The 20,545-nt window shown below is 42.4% G+C and overlaps 1 protein-coding gene across 17 annotated transcripts in view; it reads left to right on the forward strand.

Moving 5' to 3' along the window:
- MYCBP2 (MYC binding protein 2) overlaps positions 1-20,545 on the forward strand; it is a 368,898-nt gene that overhangs the window by 45,410 nt on the left and 302,943 nt on the right. For all 17 annotated transcript variants that reach the window (XM_075918843.1, XM_075918845.1, XM_075918849.1 and 14 more), the window contains exons 4-9: positions 2,137-2,290; positions 7,015-7,211; positions 7,692-7,934; positions 8,219-8,290; positions 9,846-9,942; positions 16,074-16,147. In XM_075918843.1, the coding sequence (XP_075774958.1) occupies positions 2,137-2,290; positions 7,015-7,211; positions 7,692-7,934; positions 8,219-8,290; positions 9,846-9,942; positions 16,074-16,147 (837 nt within the window). The remainder of the gene's footprint in view (positions 1-2,136; positions 2,291-7,014; positions 7,212-7,691; positions 7,935-8,218; positions 8,291-9,845; positions 9,943-16,073; positions 16,148-20,545) is intronic.

Raw genomic sequence — 20,545 nt, forward strand, 5'->3', positions numbered from 1 at the left:
AGGAGAATTGGTATCATGAGGACAAATACTGTCTGTGTTATTGACTCTTAACAGTCAGGTAGGTGATGCTGGTGGTAGAGTGACTGCACTTAGTTGGGCGAGGAATCTGGGTGAAATCAAGCAGAAACAAGTAAGATATCTATAAAACCATGTAAGGAGCATAGGTAACAAAATGGATGAACACCACCTGATTCAGGAAGTGAAATTAGATATTATAGGGATAACAGCAATATTGTTGAATAATAGTCTTAACTAAAATATAGATATTGAAGGGTATGTTCTGTTGAGAATAGACAGAAATACAGGTAATGATGTTGGAGTAGCAATGTATATTAATGATAAAGTATGTGATTTAGAAATTAGAATGTATTGAATGAATAAAATGGGGAATCTGGATCAAAATCACGTAGGCAAAGAAAGATGTTGAAGAGACTTCACTGGGCTGATACTTGGAGTATCCTAAAGACCCCTCTCCCCACCCCCATGACCTGATTTTATTTGCCAGATATTGGTTGGAGGACAAGGGCTGCTAATAATGGTTGGGTCCAGAGATTACTGGATCTGATACCAACAGATTTTTTTTCCACCAGGTACTCACTGAACCAAGAAGAGGTAATGTTATTTTAGGCTTAATATTGATAGGTAGCAAGGAACTCCTAAAAGAACTGGTTCTGGAGAACAATCTTGGTTCAAGTGATCCTGAGGTAATTCAGTTGAAACTAAATGGAAGGATACAAAAAAAATCTGCATCTAGGATACTTGATTTCAGAAGAGCATACTTTAAAAAATCGAGGGAAGTTGTGAGGAAAGTGAACTGGACTGAAGAACTCAAGCAGCTGAACATGGAGGTTCCAAAGACGATGGGGAGAGGCTGTTCTTCGTAGTGATGGATGGTAGAACAAGGAGTAATGGCCTCAAGTTATAGTAGGACAGTTCTAGGTTGGATATTAGGAAAACAAATGATAAAGTCTATATAAATTAAGAGTCAAGAAAGAACTCTTTATGGTCATCATAAGTAGTTTTCAGAAAATATCTGCTTAGCGTGTGGTGATAGTAAAAAAAGCTAGCATAGTTAGGAACCATGTGCGTACTATAATGGACACTGCAGTGAGGTGTTTGCAACCTTTGGGCTCCAACAACAGCCTTCACTCATCTGGTTGTAAGTTCACCTTCATTTTTTTCATTTACCTGCATACTGCTTCAAAGACATTTTAACACCAGACTTGAAAGAGAAACCTCCAAACTGTCATTCATGCTTAAATTTGACACTTTACGCCGGGGTCTTAACAAAGACGCTAATTATCTTACCCATTACAAAGATAGCTTCCCCAATTATCACCTCTAATGTCATTAGCTCACAGACCTTTACCTTCTCCCCCCTCTCACCCCCCTCTGTTCTGAAATTTGATTTGTCCTTTTTATATGTGTTCACTTTTTTTTTTTATTGTATCCCTTTGGTATATATGGTCATGCCTATTTTCTTCCACAATTTGATCTGAGGAAGTGGGTCTGGCCCACGAAAGCTCATCACCTAATAAACCATCTTGTTAGTCTTTAAAGTGCTACATAGTCCTGTTTTTTGTTTCATTTTCTGTGTTATAGTAAACTTCTGCTGTCACAGACTCCCAAATAGAATTTGTTACTGGTGCTAAAACCAAACTGGGCTTGTACCATTTATATGATTGGTACCCAGGGGGGTCTGAAGCCCAGACAACCAGTCTTAAGTGTGGTAGGATTGCATGTCCCTGCTTAGAGTTAAATTCAGAAAGCCATGCCAGTCATCCAGAGGATGCATTTAAAGAGGTCCAAGGTACAATTTGTCCTGTCGCCATGATACTGCCTAAAATTGAAAACAGTTATCTTTATTCAGAGGCTTTAAATATTAAATATCTAGTTATGTAGGTATACATTTATAGTGGAATAATTATACGTCTGTTCATATTCAAAATTATACTTGCTTGAGAATTTTAATTTCTGTTTGTGGATTGCCGTGATCTTCTATAGTTCCATGTTAACATTTTTCTGTTTAAACTAAAGTTAAATTCATACCATTATGTAAATATTTATATAAGTGAATTGATTAAAGCATCCTAGTAATGGGTCTCCTTTAAAACAGTGTTTTGTGCTTTTTTTTAGATAATTGAAGTTGGACTATGTGAAGTTTTTGAATTGATCAAGGAGACAAGATTTTCTCATCCATCACTGTGTCTCAGGAGTCTGCAAGCTCTGCTTAATGTACTCCAGGGCCAGCAGCCAGAAGGCCTTCAATCAGAACCTCCTGAAGTTCTAGGTAATAGTTCATATTTTTCCTTGAACTTATGTTTGGGTCCGCCCCCCCCCCCCCCCCCCAAAAAAAAAGGGTCGTTAGCGGGCAGTGATAAAGAGGATGGTGTGTTTTTCAAATCTTTCAGAAGATTTGCACAATGGATTTGCACTTCGGTTCTCTGTTACAAGCTGATACATTTAATTATGAGGCCTCAAGGGAATTGGACACTCACCCTTTATCTAGATTAAAGCAGTTTCTTTGTAGAGGGGATATCATCTCTGCTTTTATGACTTTCACTCCATTGGTTATTGGTACAATATATTCAGACAGAAATCAGAAAGTCCAGCTAGTTGATGGTTTTGGATTATACTAATCTTCTGAGATACTAGTCTAAAAAAAACCAAGACAATACTATGGAAAGCCACTATTCTATTCTTCTACTGCATGCTAAAATTTGAATATTTGCTTATTGTATAAAAGTTGAATAATACACAGAGAAAAGTTGTTTTGTTTTGTCACTCTTGAAGAATGGTATTCATATTAACTAATGAATGAAATGTTGGTATTTTGATACTTTCATTTTGGTGATACTGAAAATGTTGATCTACCTCATAACAGCGCTGCATATGAAAAGTAACAAAATAAGTGCATGTGGTGGAGTTAATTTCACTGTGGAAGGTGAATATAGAAACCATTGCAATAGAGTAAAAAAATTCAGGATGTCTTTGCTTATACTTAAGACATTTACTGTTCTGAAAATTATTTTGACTCTTTGGCTATTGATACCACTATACATTCCCAGGTTAGAACAGTGGTGCTCAATCTTTTTTCATTCGGGATCTCCAGAGCTGGGGGCAAAAGAAAAAGAAGCCGGGAACATTTTTGTTGAACCAAAACAAAACCTGGAAGCATTTTGTTGCAGCCCCTTTAATTTAAAATGCTGGTCTGCTCCCCTGCTACTCCCTGGCCGCTGAGCTTCTGTGACCCACAGGTTGCACACCACTGGATTAGAGGACAAGCTTAGGTATTCACTTGCAGGGATAACCAATACATATGTTTGCATGAAACTTCTAATTATGGTAAGGTGTACTGCATGGAAAAATGCTAAAAGGCAATTCGATATACAATAGGATGTTAGTGTGTAGCCAAATAACCATTTGATGCTTATCAGTTAATGGTACCGGTTACACTCCGTGGTGAGGCAGCTTCGTTGTGACAGGGCATCAAAGCCTTCTTCCTGGGAGCTGGGTGGGCAAGAGTTGCCCACTGTGGTCCTGGGGAAGAGGCTTTATTGCGGTAGGCTTCATCTCTGGGAGCTGAGCAGGAAAAGATGCAGCCTTCCCTGAAGCAAGGAAGCTACCTCCCTGTGAGTGAAGATAGCAGGGGCTGGCAGCCCTGCTCTTGGGGAGGCTTCACTGCAGGCTCTGCAATTTAAAGCTTATTTAAGTATTTAAATAAGTGTTATACTGCAGAGCCCACAGCGTATAACCCCTGAGATTTTCAGCAGATACATGGTTATCTATTTAACTGAATTTTAACAGCTCTAATATACAGTTGATGTACATTACTGCTTTGTAATACTGCAGCTAACACAAAAAGGTAAATGCTAAAATAAAGAGGAAGATTTTTATCTCTGTGTTGATCAGTGTATAGATGTTCAACAACTAAGCAGGAAAAAGTAATGCATGTGATCTCAAGTATTTATTTTCAAGAGGTAGTTTACTCAAAAATAGGTAATCTTTGAGGCTCATCATGTCTTTTCAGAAACATTTAAAAGGTGGGAAGTTAAATCTAATATCTGTTCGGGCCCTACATATCAGCTCAGGATAGCGTAGATTGAGGGCCCTGTGGCATGGGTTCTTGGTTAGTCCATGTTCCACTACTTGATTTAAAAAAAGCAATTCAGAATTCCAGAGAGAGAGTGTTTTCTCAGCTGAACAATACAAAGACCCACGTTTTCTTCTTTAGAGACAAATCTAGTAGAAAATCTATTACTGAATTATAATCGTGCCTAATTGGTCTTCTGTGTGCCTTTGCTTCTTTTTGCCTGCCCTCCTGAAAACCAAGGCCAGTAAGTCAAGAAAGGAATTGCTAATATCAGAGACTAATCCCTCCTGTAGTAGAATGCAGGATTTAATCCTATTAGAATTACTTTTTTATCTTCCTTTTCATCTGTGCACATGGAGACATCTGTAATTTCAAAGTCCCCTAATATATCTTTATATGGTAACCTTGTGTTTTGTATGTTGAATGGTGAGAACTGTGCAGGAAAGTCTCTTCAAAAAGTGATTGCAACATTCAGTTCTTCAACAGTGTCATCTGCTACCTCAGACTTTTCCAGGGTTTGGAATAAATTAACTGAGGGTGCCACTCCAGAGGAATTGATTTAGCGTCAGTCAAGGATTACTCGGATTATTGATTTACTTGTAAATCAAGGGTTTTACTCAACTTTTAAAGCAAGTCTACTTCACAAACATATTTTTGTAATTTCATCTGTTACAAGATGAATAAACGCACTAGTTCTCAGAAAATTAAACACATTAGACATTTGAAATGCAATTTTGTATTGAATATTCGTACTAAGGCATCTTTTAATAGCAAGTAAGTTGAAAATAAACAAAAGGAAATATTTCTTCTTACAGTCCATGGTCAACTTGGGGAGCTCCCTCTTCCAGAGGATGTTGTGAAGGCCAGACTTTAATGGGGTTCAAAAAAGAGCTAGATTAATTCACGGAAGATAGGTCCATCAGTGGTTATTAGCCAGAATAGGTAGGGACAATGCTCCTAGCTGCCTCTTTGTCAGGGCTGGTAATGGGTGATGGGATGGATCATTTGCTGATTACCTGTTCTGTTCATTTCCTCTGAGGCAGCTAGTATAGGTCACTGTCGGAAGACGGGATACTGTATTAAATGGACTTTTGGTCTGACCCCAGTATGGCTGTTTTTATGTTCTTTGAACCTCTGTCAGCCTGCAGGGTTTGAAGTGAGAGCCTTGTCTACGGAGTTTAAATACTTCAGCTTTTACTTTGATAAACTGGTATTTTGCTTAGTTCAAGTATTTATCCATACACAACTAGTTTCCCATGAGGAGAAACAACATTCCACACACGTTTTTTCACCTGAGAGAAAAAACAATGGCATGTGTTGGATGTCTGATGAATTGGAAATTATTTCATAGATAAAATCATTTGGAAGAGCCATATCTCTGTTAAATGTATATGTTAACAGAAGTTGGACAAATAATTATTAGAAGCCTATAAAAGTAAACTTTAATCCTATAGGGTAAATCCGTACCCCTCAGATGAACTGAACTGAAAAACCCAGAAATTCTGTTGTGGGTACATGGTCATCTGCATCAGATTTTCAAGATTCTGTAAAGAAGATGTACAGACCTTTTTATAGACATGTGCTTTATATTGTGGAGTTTCAGAAATCTTACAGAAGTCAGACCTGTGTATGGAAGAGACTGGTAAAGGTGGTGGATTTCATGGCAAATGGCCAATGTTCTTGAAGTGGGTCCTATGCTTTTCTTTGGTGCAGTGGGTCATGGTACTGTCCCTGTTCTTGGGTTCTACAACTGCACTGGAGGAGTAGAGAAGGAATCCAGGGACGGGACCTCTACTCTGGTCCTAGGGCCTTTGTCTTTACGGGCTTCTTTCCCATTGGACAAAGTTTCTTTCAGTCCTCTATAATGGTGGAGTTCCTCTATCGTGCTTGGGCAAGGTCTCTCTTCCCTTGGTAATCTAATACTCTGGTCAACACCAGTTCGCCTCGAAACTATGGTCAGCTCTCCTTGCCGATTGAGGCAGTGTCTTTTAATTAGGTTTTGGGTTGAATCTTGTATAGCTCCAGATGTTCCAGTTATCCTCTAGTAACCTTTCCGTATTCCCTAGGGAATAAGGCATACATAGCTCCCACCTACCATTCTCCTGCTGCTCTTTGGCCCTGTTGTAGCACAGTATTTTCCTGTGCATGAATGTCATTGGATCTAGGATTCTGTTTATCAACTTTGTGCCTTTGACTACAAGATATTTTTACTTTTTTTGAAAGTGTTATGAGTACATTAGTGAAGCTCAAGATGTTTTTGGCTTCAGTAAAGGCTTGTGTTGGTTTCTGGCTCCTTTATTTTTCAAACCCTGATTCTTTAATCTCATTCCTTCTGACTAGCCTGGTTGGTGATTCAGTCTATATAAGGTTATTATAAATATTTCTATTAAGAAATAGAAAATATAGGACTTAATGTGCAGGCATTGTACAAACACAGAAAAGAGGCTTTTTTTGCTCTCAAGGGATTACATTTGAATGACACCAATGGAAGAAGGATGGAGAATGTGGATACAACATACAAGCACATAATTATTGTGAAGAATTGGCACAGATTTTTAAGATTTCTCCGAGTTACGAATGAGTTATGGACCAAACACTTGGCCATAACTCGAGCTGTTCGTAACTTGGACCCCATTGAGTTACACGTGACCGCGCTGTTCATAAGTGCGGGTCGCGTTTGTAACTCGGGGACCGCCTTTACGACCACTCCATGGGAGCTTTGGTCGTAAGTGCGACGGTCGTAATTCGACCGTTCGCAACTTGGGGAGCGGCTGTATGTTTTTAAAAACTGGGGTTATAGGAGGGCAGGAAGAGAAAAAGAAAAAGACAGAGGAGGAAGATCCACAGCTTGTATCCTGTCTGGCTCTGATCTTCAGGCTGGGATTTATGATGTCAATGTAATTGTTATATTTTGTCCACAGAGTCTCTTTTCCAGCTTCTTTTGGAAATAACTGTTCGCAGCACTGGAGTGAATGACAGTACTGGGCAATCTTTGACAGCACTTTCCTGCGCTTGCCTATTCAGTTTGGTTGCTGCCTGGGGAGAAACAGGAAGAACACTGCAGGCAGTCTCTGCTATTCTCACCAATAATGGCAGTCATGCTTGTCAGACTATTCAGGTGTTGTACTAAACCTATTTTACGTCTAGAATTTTGGTTAGGGCATTTGCATGAATTCTAGAATTCTAATAAAGAAATACATTCAAATTTACAGGCTTCATTCACTCTTGAAATCCATTTTGAGGTAGAGGAGATCCATTTTGGATTGCCATGAATATTATAGAGTCACTTGGAGTTTGTAGGAAGTAAATCGTGTATTTCTCATTAGTAAGAATGAAAACATAAATTAAGGCTTACATTTCAGTAAAACATCCTTTTCAGATATTACAAAGATAAAGTGGGGGTGAAAGTACTTTTTATTGGATCAATTTGTATTTCTCACCAACTGAAGTAGTTCCAATAAAATACATTACTTCACCGACTTTGTATGTCTAACTCTTTCACAGCCAGGATTAGTGGCTAAAGCTTTATGTTCACCTCTCTGTATAATTTAAATTGTAACGTTTTGTACCATCTCATGGGGTTTTCTTTGCCATTTAGGTGCCAACCATATTAAACTCTCTTCAGCGGAGTGTACAGGCAGTTTTGGTGGGCAAAATCCAAATCCAGGACTGGTTCAGTAATGGGATAAAGAAAGCAGCTTTGATGCACAAATGGCCATTGAAGGAAATTTCTGTAGATGAAGATGACCATTGTTTACTTCAGAGTGATGGTTTCTTTCTGTACCTTCTATGCAAAGATGGACTTTACAAAATTGGCTCTGGCTACAGTGGGACAGTGAGGGTAATGTAACTACTGAAAACTCATGAAAACAATTGAAAATTTAATCTATATGACATTTTATGATGTCTTGCTTGACTTTTAGATTGTCTTGTAATACCAATACTTATTTTTAAATATATTGATTTAAAAATTCTTGGGGTCTTTATTCATCTGCTTTTCATTTCTTGTTTTGTTCATTTCTCACTTCTCATCACTGTAGAAGATAATGTTTTTAGATGATAAAAGATTAACTATAAAACTGTCATTCTAACAATTGTCAAACTAACTTTTTTGTTACCTTACAGGGTCATATATACAATTCTACATCCCGCATCAAAAACAGAAAAGAAAGAAAGTCTTGGTTAGGGTATGCTCAGGTAGGAGAATTCATAAAGCAAACAAACAAACAAAAAACCTATATAATTCAAATGGAGCACAGTTAAGACAGGTTCCTTTCTCTCTGTAAAACAGTCAAGCCAGCCCAGTGTAGTTAAAGATTCTATTGTAGATGGGGGAGGGACCTTTAGGATTTTTTTGATGCTGGCAGATAATGCAGTGTCTGCCTTTAGTCAAATTTCATTGCAGTATTATCTCTAAAATTTGAACATCTTGCACTGTTTTGTTTCTAAATTTTGTAATAATAAATTTTATATTTCCCTTTTAGCAAGTAAACCCAACAAATATTAAAAACTTAGCTTTGCAGTTATAAAGCAGGTCAATGCTGTTTTAGACTATTGTCCAAAATAATTATGAATGGCATATTTAGTTACCAGTAGGTTTTCTTTCAGTACTGTTTTACTTCTTTATTTTTGAGCTATTTTCTTAGCAAGATTTTTACATCATTTTGATCCCAAATAATCCAGTGATTTTCTTACCACATTATGTAATTGCTGATTGGCTCTTTGACGATAAACTGTAGTATTAAATTTATTCAATTTGTACAGTACATTGTCTTTTGTTTAACATACATAACTATGTATTAACACAAAATATCAACAAGGAAATATGTTTTCTGTCTGTAGAATTTTTCTGGCTATTGTAGAGGAATGTGGTCAGCACAAATTCACTATTTCTAAACTTCTTTTCTGTAGTTAGTCTTGTCTGTATTTCATTTTTGTGCTACTCAAACCTCCAAGCTTGGTAACTGAAGAAACTTACGATCCAGCCTGGGAGAATACATATGTATACAAGGTGGTCCTTGGGAACTCTGCAGTGATACTCTATACTTAGGCTGCTACTATGTACAGGGCTTCTTAAGGAGGTGAACAGATGTTTTTTATTGGGGAAGCCACCGGGGGGTGAAATCTATAGCCCAGAAACATCTCCCTCACACAGCCTGCACAAGGTGAGAGGAGAAGAAGAATGTTATTGCAAACTGTTGGGTATAGCTATGTGTGTTGGAGTTGCTGTCATCAGAATTACTAGTTCTGTTGGAGATATTATCACTGTAACACTTGGGAACAAAAGAAGTACATACTGGATTGTGCTTTTTGTAAAAGTGGTTTCTACCTAGTAGGTGACACTGATATAAATAGGAGTATGTAACAGTAAACACTCAAAATTCCATTAACCTTCTAATACATTGATCTATGTTCATGTCTCTAATACACAGATTTAAACAGTTGTGATTGCATCTTATTCTTATAAAGAGAATACTAGAGAGGGAGCATGTGGCTTCCAGAGCAGTGTATGAGCACAATGTCACCATGCTGGTGCACAAGGAATAGGAATTCCAGAGTGTGTTCAACTTTCAGTTCGTATTAGAATTAGCATAGAGAATAAGGTGTAAAACTGAAGATGAGAAAAATTTGATTTTGAAAACAGCTAAAGAGAGAAAGTAAATGATTTTTCAGTCTGACAGTATCCCTTTAAAAGTGTTCATGAAGGTTATACTTTCATTCTAATATGCATTTTGTTTTTTTAATTTACCAGAGTTATTTGTTATATAGAGACGTGAACAATCACAGTATGACAGCCATAAGAATAAATCCTGAAACCTTGGAACAAGATGGTACAGTCACTTTGCCAGGTAAGAATTCTAAATATTACCAAGAGTGGTGTAAATACTTTTAAAGAGAGTTTTCACAACAAACCCTGAAGATGAAGATAAGGGCTCTGACAGAGAAGTAATTCATGCATTTTAAGGTTAGAAAGGATCAGTCTCCAAGACGGATCTCTGGATAACGTTGGCTATAATGTTTCACCCAGACTTTTCTACATCTATTCCACCAGTTTGGAGCACAAGTCATAAGCTGTAGTGAGCCTTCTAGAGCACAAGTCTAAGTCCATGTACACACTTTAGCTTATGTTGGCATAAATGATGTTGCTCAGAGATGTGAATAAGCCACTTCTGTGAGTGCCGTAAGTTACACTGAGTTAACTGCCTGGTCAGTCAGTGATATAACTCTCTTTCCCTCCACGTGGCTGGAGTACCAGTGCTGCTTTGTGCCCCGCAGGGAGGGGGCTGAGTCCTGAGTCTCACGGTCTGGACCAAGGAAAGCCAGGTCTTAGGTAGCATTGGAAGTTTCTGCCTCTGTCAGGATCTTCTTATTTTCCATTGCCTGACCCACCACTGATGTACTATATATTTGAGATTTTTTTGTCTGCTTGTTCAACAACTCCTCCTAAACAGTAAGAGCTAGGACTACCAACTTTGGTGTACAGCTTCCTCTTATCATAACTTAAAGCAATGTAAGGGATTGATTGTGCCAGGAAAATGGTATGTACCTGGAATGGGATTACTTCTCTTAAAACCACACAGAAAAGAGACAGAATCACCAGGTAGGTGAAAGGGGCTGACTGTCCCCACTCTAATCCAGGACTACCCCAGCCCTGAGCCTCCCTCCTCCAAGTCTCCATTTAGGAAAGATGGAGAGGCTGAAGCTTCTCTGTGGAATCCATGGTACTCTGCTTGGTCATAGAAGTCGCATCATCTTTGTGTGTGGAAGTGGCCATTGAGCTGCCATAGGTCCAAATACTGGTGAACCTTCCCTTTGTGTAATCTGTGGAGTGCTCCTGTTCAGGTCTATTAGTCCTGTAGCAGGATCCGGCTCTGGCACAGTAAACCACTTCATCTTTGTCTCTGGATGATTCAGTGATACTTGGTTCTTCCTCCCTTTTGATACTGGATGATTTCAAGACCAGGATCTTTTGTAATGCTGAGCTGCTTTCCTGGGTATTCAAGCTGAGTTCTTGCCCAAGAACACCTACAAGTTAGTGGATATCTTGTGGCCATCTGTGCTTGGAAGAGTCACTCTTTTTATTAACGATGTACTTGAGCGTGCTAAGGTCCTCTGGAGAATGCTTGCTTTCGTACTGCTTGCTGAAACAAAAAGCAGAGAAATACTTTGCAATTCAGGGATTTGAGGGATTTTAGTCCATCTGACCTCAGATTCTCTAATCATAATTTTAGTGAATGATAGACCCTGGCAGGATTCTAAATGCATGGCTGGGTGTTCAGGTAGATTGATTTCTTATCTTCCTTGCAGATGTGAACTGTTAACCAGAGGCACTGTTGGTTAAACACAACTTTGTGAACTGGACAGTTATGTCCCAGTTTGCAATCTAGCTGCCTGAAGTGTTGAGAGGAATTTTGGGTATTTGTAACCCACACTGCCTCCCTAACTTCAGAGAGTCCCATATCCTGTGATGGCTGTCTGGTTGCTCCTAGGGTGGACAGGACTTAAACCCACCACTTTGCACTCCCCAGGCTAACACCCTATCCCCTAGGCCATTCCAGCACCTGGTTCAGTTGAGTTGCCATTGGCCTGCTTGTTGTCATGTAAGAGATGTATAATACAGACTGTTTGGTGGACAGCCAAAGTGTTGTAGGGCCTCGTGGTTGATGGAGTCAAATGCTTTGACAGAATCAGATGATTCACCGGCATTGAATCAGTCTGTAATTTCAGCTTTCCCCTACAGTTCAGTTGTGCTTTCAGGCTGCATATCTGCTTGAATGCAAGTGGTCCAGTTTGCAAGATTATGCCTTTTCTTCCTCCAAATGTGGCTCAGGGTGATTTACCATCTGATCCTTCACACCGCCCCTCCCTCCCCCCCCAACCAAGGACATGTTGTGGTCTGTCTTCTTCTGCTGTTCCTGGACTCCTTGCTGTGGAGGATACTTCCAGAGAACATTTGCCAAAGTGTTCCCTTTGTCTGGCCCCTAGCAACTAGATTCTCAGACTCCCTCTTGATTGGCTGGGGTCTTGTAGTCACTGAAATTTTGAAGTGTGATTTGAGCAAGAGTCCTCTCTGCATATCAACATGCTGGAGCTTTAGGCCATCTTCAATGTGTGTCTCACCTTACTGGACTTCATAAGGGTCTCAGTGGTTCACGTGCATTCAATTTCACCACAGTATTGTGACCAAGGAATGGGAAGCATACTCCTGGATGGTCTGCCAAGAGGCAGTCATTTTGTCACAGTTGTGCATTGAGGACAGCTCCATTAGCCAGGCTTTTTGCTCAGAGCCCGGAATCATCTCACAGACCATGTAAGCAGGACTTTTCCCCTGAGTCACAAGTGGTTTCTGAAGATGGGTTTTCTCTGGGTCATCTTTGGGCATCACACATTTGACTTGTTTGCTGTGAGGCAGAGCAAGGAAATGTCATCGATTCTGTTCTTTAAGGGTTCTCAGTTCAGGCTCCCTGTCAGATGCTTTCCATTTCAGCTGGCACTCAGTTCTCTATGGTTTTGCCATGATCTGTATTATCCCACAGGTAACCCTCAAGCTGCTGGTGGGTTGAGCCATGTTCTTTCTCATTGATCTGCTAAGATTGAGGTGTGCTGGTTCCCCTGACTTGCTTTCAGTATCACTTTAACCTCCGCCACTGCTTCCTCTCTGTTCCAACCTAGTTAGTGTTACAGCCATACCTTGGATTCTATCCTCAGCTCCCTGCATCTCATGGCATGGATGCTTCATGGCTAAATGAGTAAGAAGAGCAGCGCTTAATGGCTGTTCAGCAAGTCCTACTCAACAATAAAAAGACCTCTACCAGAATGTCCTATTCAGCAAAATGGATATTATTTTTCAGTGTCATTGGCCTTTGAAGTTCAGTTGATGCTGGCTTCTAACTAGAACATCTTTGAGTACTTGCTATAATTGTAGTTGTTGGGACTTGTGTTTGGCTCACTCTGAGTGCGCATCTCTCCGTGATCTGTGTGTTTCAACTCCCATTTAGGGAAGATGAGTATTCTTTGATATCATAGTAGCAAGATTCTTAAAAGTGCTACTTCATCTTCATTCTCTGGGCCAAGAGTCGGTTCCTTCTGTGCAATCTTACCACAATCCTAGCAACTTTAATGGATCAAACCACTGGAATCCTAGCCCTTTCTGGTTTTGTGTCAAAAAACTGCATACCTATAAGGAGTATGTGTGACTTGCAGCCTAAGATGCCTCCTTATGTACAGTTCTCCAAGAGCAAGGTGACTTTGTGACCACAGCCTGAGGCAAACACTTGGCATAAAAAAATTCAGCTTAAATGAGTTAAGATTGGGCAAAACATAGGCCAATAAAAATAGGGTATAACAATGGGAAGTGTCAGGCCTTCTCAGCCTTTACCCCAGGGCTATGGAATTCTCTCCCCCAGGACATTCGCCTGGCGCCAGCGTTGGCATTGTTTCAGTGCCAGGCCAGGCCACCCTTTTTACTTGTGCTTTTATTGGTGTTTAGGAATGTGTCCCTCCTCTTGCGGTGTTTTAGCAGGTTTTATGTTCTCCCCACTTTGGAGTCTTGTATTTTACTTTATATACATTTATTTATTGTATTTTTAAAAAACTTTTTAGACACTTTGAATATTTTAAATAGAGGGGCAGGGTAAAAGCATTCTAAATAGAACAGTTATTAATTAATCAGTTTATTAGCAATACTGAATAAAAATAATCTAGTTGGGTGGCCTTCTCCTTAAAGCTGCTGGCTCCAATAAAAAGTCTTTAACTTAAAATAGCAAGATTATATCCCTAAGGGTATGTCTACACTACAAAGTTAGTTCGAACTAACTTTCATAGGCACTGCACTAGCTCTCCGTTAGTTCGAATTTAATTCGAACTAACGGAGCGCTTAGTTCGAACTAGGTAATCCTCATTCCACGAGGATTAAGCCTAGTTCGAACTTACTAGTTCGAATAAAGGGCTGTGTAGCCACTTAATTCGAACTAGTGGGGGGCTAGCCCTCCCCAGGTTTCCCTGGTGGCCACTCTGGCCCACACCAGGGAAACTCATCTGCCCCCCTCCCGGTCCCGGACTCCTTAAAGGGGCACGGGCTGGCTACGGTGCCCGTGCCAGGTGCAAGCCTGCCAGCACCCAGCCAGCAGACCCTGCACCTGGCACGGATCAAGCCACCCACCCGATGCCCCCCCAGCCCTCCCCCTCTTCCCGGGACCAGGCTGGTGGCTCCCGGGAGCTTGCCCTGGACCGCAAGAGGCGGGCACCCGCCTGGGCTAGTGCGGACATCGTGGACCTCGTCCACGATCTCTGCACTAGGCACAGGAACGTGGCTGTCTAGGGCAGGAGAGCTGCCAGCCTGGCCACCCAGGAGCAGGAGTGCATGAAAACCAAGGTGGTCCACTGAGCCCCCCGACCCTGAGCTTACAGTGGCCATCCTGGGTCAGACCAAAGGTCCATCTAGCCCAGTAGCCTGTCTGCCGACAGCGGCCAACCCTAGGGACTCTGGAGGGGATGGACTGAAGACAGTGACCAAGCCATTTGTCTCGTGCCATCCCTCTCCAGCCCTTCCACAAACCTTGGGCAGGGACACCACTCCTACCCCCTGGCTAATACCACTCCATGGACCCAACCTCCATGACTTGATCTCACTTCCCTTTAAACTCTGTTCTAGTTGTAGCCTTCACAGCCTCCTGCAGCAAGGAGTTCCACAGGTTGACTCTTTGCTTTGTGAAGAACAACTTTCTGTTACTAGTTTGAAGCCTGTTACCCATTCCTTTCCTTTGGTGTCCTCTAGTCCTTCTTTATGGGAACTAATGAAGAACTTTTCTGTATGCACCCTCTCCACCCCACTCATACTTTTAGAGACCTCTATCCTGTCCCCCCTCCGTCTCCTCTTTTCTAAGCTGAAAAGTCCCAGTCTCTTTAGCTTCTCTTCATATGGGACCTGTTCCCAACACCTGATCATTTTAGTTGCCCTCCCCTCTCCCAGGCTCTCTCTTCCCCTCTCCCACCTCCTTTTCCCAGTCTCCCCCAGTTTTGTTCAATAAAGACAGATTCCATTTTTGAACACAATTGTCCTTTATTTTGTACATCAAGAAGAGGGGCTAGGGAAGGGTAAGTGGAAGGAGGTGAGGGAGGAATGGGGTACGCGCCCCCGCTGGGGAGGACTGGGCTGGCTCTGCGGGCTTCGGGGGGTGGAAGCTCTCCTGCAGCCCCCCAATTGCCCCCTCTCCCCAGATGGCAGCCTGCGGCAAGTGCAGCCGGTCTGATGGCCGAGTGCTGTGATGTGCCCAGTGTTGGTACTCCGGGCAATCCAAGCCAGGACTGCTTTACAAGCGGGGCACCCCTGAGAACTGTCTGTCCGGGGTGGGGGTCGGGACCCTTTAAGCACAGCCCTTGGCTAGCCTGAGACAGCATCTCCACGCTCTAAGTCCTCCTCTGATGCCCTGCTGGCACTGCTTCTGGCCATCCTTAAGCCTGGTTCAGGGTCCACTTAATGTGGACATGCTAGTTCGAATTAGCAAAACGCTAATTCGAACTAGTTTTTTAGTCTGGATCCGTTAGTTCGAATTAGCTTAGTTCGAATTAACTAATTCGAACTAAGTTAGTTCGAATTAACGTTGTAGTGTAGACGTACCCTAACAGACATGTTAGATTTTAAGCTTGTTCATAACTATTGTGCTAAACATTTAGTATTGTGGAAACTCTCTTTGCTCTAGATACGGTGCAATTTAATAATTATAAAAGGAGATAAACTTGTATTATTTGAAGTTTTGGTACACATTATTAGACTGTGAAAAGAAAATCTGTTGGAAAGAAAAATCTTAATACAGAAGAATATGTAAAAACTCTAGTTTGTATGCTACCAAAATGGACTTCTTGAGCAGTCTTCTTGTGTGTGAAACTCTTAACACCAATGATAGTGCTTTGGCAGAATAAAATGCCTTTTATTCCTGTGAATTATTGCAGAATACTTAATTTTTTCCTTCCTACACAGATTGCCATGCAGAAGGACAGAACATCCTTTTCACTGATGGAGAGTACATTAATCAGATAGCAGCTTCTAGAGATGTAAGTATTCCTTGTATGAAGTAGACATTTGTATTTTTTTTTCATCCAACAAAAAAGTCACTGAACTAAGTGAATATATCATCCAGATAAAAAGACTGATGTTTTTTGGTTAACCTAGATAAAAGCTAAAACATGTACCTAGAGAAAATGAAAATCTGTCAAGAACTTAGCTTTCATACTATTTCATCTTCTGTTATGGCAAAACATCCTTTTCAATATGGTAGCTCTGCTTGTGTAATGGTTGTTTATTCGTATGAACTTTTCTGTACATACCTGTTAGTTTTTATAGTAGTTTTCATTTGTTTAGTGTGTAGTTAAAGTTTAATATCTCCAGAAAGGACTTACCCTCATGATTGGGCATGCCTTGCTCCTCAGGGTTTAAGAACTGCCAGAAGGCTATACTGATTAATGATCTACATACCAATTGCCTTTACTGTCTGCGTAAGGCCCATATTAATGACAAGTGTTATATTGGCAAAAGCTTTAAGCCACGCACCAAGAAAGAGTGGGCCATTATGCTTAAAGCCTTGTTGATGATGATATTGCTGGTCCTGGAATTGGAATGGTCATGATCAGGCTTGGCGCACAGCCCCATCACTTTGATGCAGAGCATTCGTCTGGACCTATCTTCAGAGCTGCAGAGGTTGACTTCCCCAGCATTGGCTCCTTAAAAGAGAAGCCCAGCAGAGGATGTTCTCCGCCCTCCCATAAGAACAAAGACGGTACTGGAGTAAGGATGTTAAATATCAATTAATTTACTAGTCAAGTAGTCGATGGAATTTCCCTCAACTACTTGACTAGTTGATAGGCACTTCTTCATTCTCCAGCGGGGGTTCTTGTGCATTTCAAAGTTGGAACTCCATATGCAGCCTGGGGCCAGTGGGAAGTCCCGTTGACTCCAGGTTCCACGCAGCGCTGCCACGGCAGCATTTCAAAAGGGCAACGCCACACAGAGCCCGGGATCAGCTGTGCGTCAGTGCCTCTTTGAAATGCTGTCATGGTGTTTCAAAGTGGCAGCGCCGCATGGAGCCCGTACCCCAGACTCTGTGTGCTATGCTGCCACTTTGAAGTACCCCCTCTCGCTTGGGGAAGCGACTAGTCCACTCGAGTATCCGATAAGCATTTGTTTATCGGGTAATCGACTAGTCCTTGACATCCTTATACTGGAGATGAAGCCTGGATCCAAGAAGGGTGGCTCTTCTTCTCCAAGTGGGAGCACAACGAGCCCAGTTTCTGGCAAGTGGGCCAGCCCTCCTAGAGGTACACTAGCAGCTCGGGAAGGTGGCATTGGGGCCCAGCCCCTGGAAATGCCATAAACCTTGGACACCCCACAAGCCACACAGGATATTTTGTCCCTGCTGGTGCCACCACACCGGTATTAGCAGCTCCCAGGACAAAGGGGGAGCCTGCTATTAGACCTCTTCCATGATCCCTGTCTGTGCGGCTTTGCTTGCCTGTTCCGGGAGTGTCACGCCAGTGCTTACCTGTGCATTGCCACTGTGCCATGGATGTAGTGCTGCCTGGGCCTCAAAGCCCTTGGTGCCGTACTCTGGACACCAGTCTTTCTGCTTGAAGTTTGCATCACGCACAAGATGATGCAGGCCAGAAGCACGTACCACCCTGTGATGTCAGTACAGGGAACATCGCAGCATCTCGTCCTCTGTTCTGAGTCACGGTTATGATGACCATTGATGCAAGTAAGGGTACCAGTCTCCTGTGTACAGACCAAGAATTTTGCCTCAGCACTAGTGCTCTTCATTCCCGTACTGCTCAGGTCCTTTTTTCAGTTGTGCCACTGATTGTCAAGTGTTTGGTATAGATTACTGTGTTTTGGAAATGGATCTGCTGAATATTGCCACCACCACTGTTCACCAGGATCCCTGCCATACAGATTCTCGGGAATCCTTGGTGATGATCGCAGCAGGGCTTGGAATGCTTAGTCCATTTAGGGGTGGTCCTAGTTGCCTGAATATGGGTCCCTTCTGACCAGGATGCTTTGCAGGCTCATCAGACACCTCTATATTTGGCATTGCCTGTCTCAACAGTGCCACCAACCTTTCCCTGGTCATGGAGCCAATCATAGAGCTGGAAAATACCTCAGAAGGTCATCAAATCTAGCCCCCTGCTCTAGGCAGGACCAATCCCAATTAAATCAACCCAACCAGGGCTTTGTCAAGCCGAGACTTAAACACCTCTAGGGATGGAGACTCCACTACTTTCCTAGGTAACCCATTCCAGTGCTTCACCACTCTCCTAGTGAAATAGTTTTTCCTAATATCCAACCTGGACCTCTCCCACCGCAACTTGTGACCATTGCTCCTTGTTCTGCCATCTGTCACTACTGAGAACAGCCTCTCTCCTCTTTGGAACCTCCCTTCAGGAAGTTGAAGGCTGCTTTCAAATCCCCCCTCACTCTTTGCTTCTGCAGACCCAGCTCCCTCAGCCTCTCCTCATAGGTCATATGCTCCAGCCCCCTAATCGTTGTGGTTGCCCTCCGCTGGACTCTTTCCAATGCGTCCACATCCTTTTTGTAGTGGGGGGCTCAGAACTGGACACAATACCCCAGACGTGGCCTCACCAGAGCAGAATAAAGAGGAATAATGACATTTTCTGGATCTGCTGGCAATGCTCCTCTTAATGCAACCTAATATGCCATTAGCCTTCTTGGCTACAAGGGCACACTGTTGACTTATATCCAGCTTCTCATCCTCTGTAACCCCCAGGTCCTTTTCTGCAGAACTACTACTTAGCTGATTGGTCCCCATCCTGTAACTATGCTTGGGATTCTTCCGTCCCAAGTGCAGGACTCTGCACTTGTCCTTGTTGAACCTCATCAGATTTCTTGTGGCCATATGCTCCAGTTTGTCTGTGTCACTCTGGACCCTATCTCTGCCCTCAACCGTATCTACCTCTCCCTCTAGCTTAGTGCCATCTGCAAACTTGCTGAGGGTGCACTCCATCCCCTCATCCAGGTCATTAATAAAGATATTGAACAAAACCGGTCCTAGAACCAAACCTTGGGGTACTCCACTAGAAACCGACCGCCATCCTAACTTCGAGCCGTTGATCACAATGACTGGTACCATGGCTTCCCTGTACCCCGTGGCTTCTCGCAGCAGATGTAAGAAGGAGAAAAGACACCCATGAGGCTGGAAAAGCCTTTAGTAACAGTCTCCTGTCCAGAGGAGCTGGAGTATCCTGTCCTGTCTCCTCAACCCACTGAACAGTCTTCTGATGGCCTACCTAGGAGACGAGTGCTTAGCAGAGCCAGCTCCTGCAGTACAGGTATCCTCATCTTACAATGCTATTGTGGGACTGCTTCCAGGAGTCCCCTCAGGATGATGCCAGAGCTCATCAGGAGGTGTTAGAGAGTTGCCTGAAACCTGAGGTTGTCAACAGAGGAGTTGGAGGAATCCTTGGATGCTCTTTTTAACATCCTGAGTGCAGTGGCCCCAACTAGAACTCAGCTGCCAGTACATGATAGGGTGACGAAAATCATCAAAGTCCTCTGACCAACCCCATTATCATTCCATCTGATATCCAAGAGGACAGTGTCCACCAGTGGGTATAGGTATTTTTATATCTATCCTGCCCTGAAATTCTTGGTGGTGTCTATAGTCAATGAGCAGGAAAGGGCAGGGACAACTGTGGCAAATAGAGGCAAAAGAAACTGGACCTTTTTGGAGACTTGGATGCAGTGGAATCTGCTGCTTAGACCATGACCCCTGCCATCTGCATGAGGCAAGTGGCGTGGCTTCAGTCTTTGAGCTTCTCCAACTGAGATCCACTAGTCTGTAAAGAGAGACATTCCAGGATATAGAATACCCTTGGACAACAGTTAGAAAAGTACCTCAAAAAGTTGCATTACAGTTTCCATGTTAGTTTAAAAGTACGTGTCTTGTTATCGGACCTTGTTGAATTATTTGTAGCAAGAGAAGTACTAGATTCTGGTCATTTTGTTGGCTTTGCTAAGAACACTTACTGCATAGCTGTTATGAAAAGAACCAGAAAATGTTTTCTTAAACCAGAGGTGGTCAACCAGTTACAGCCTAAGAACCGAAATAGCTGTGGATAGTAGTGCAAAGAGCCATGTATTATATATTTATTTGCATATGTCTGTAACCCTAAGGCACCCCCATCCACCCTGCTCTAACCCAATGCCTTCCCTTTCCCCCAGAGCCAGGCATCCACAGTCCCTCTGCTCTAACCCAATGCACCAACCCCTAGCCCAGAGCCAGGCAGCCCCAGATTCTTTAACACCCTGGATCTCACTGGACCTGCCGTTGCAGCCCCGCGCTTTTCCTCCAGGCTCTGGGAAATGTGTTCAGAGCGGCCATGAACTGTCCAGGCACACAACTCTGAAAGACAATCGAACTTTCCCTTGAAGGCAGGTGCTTC

Source organism: Pelodiscus sinensis, chromosome 1 (assembly GCF_049634645.1).
Source record: "Pelodiscus sinensis isolate JC-2024 chromosome 1, ASM4963464v1, whole genome shotgun sequence".
In the NCBI taxonomy this organism is placed as follows: Eukaryota; Metazoa; Chordata; order Testudines; family Trionychidae; genus Pelodiscus; species Pelodiscus sinensis.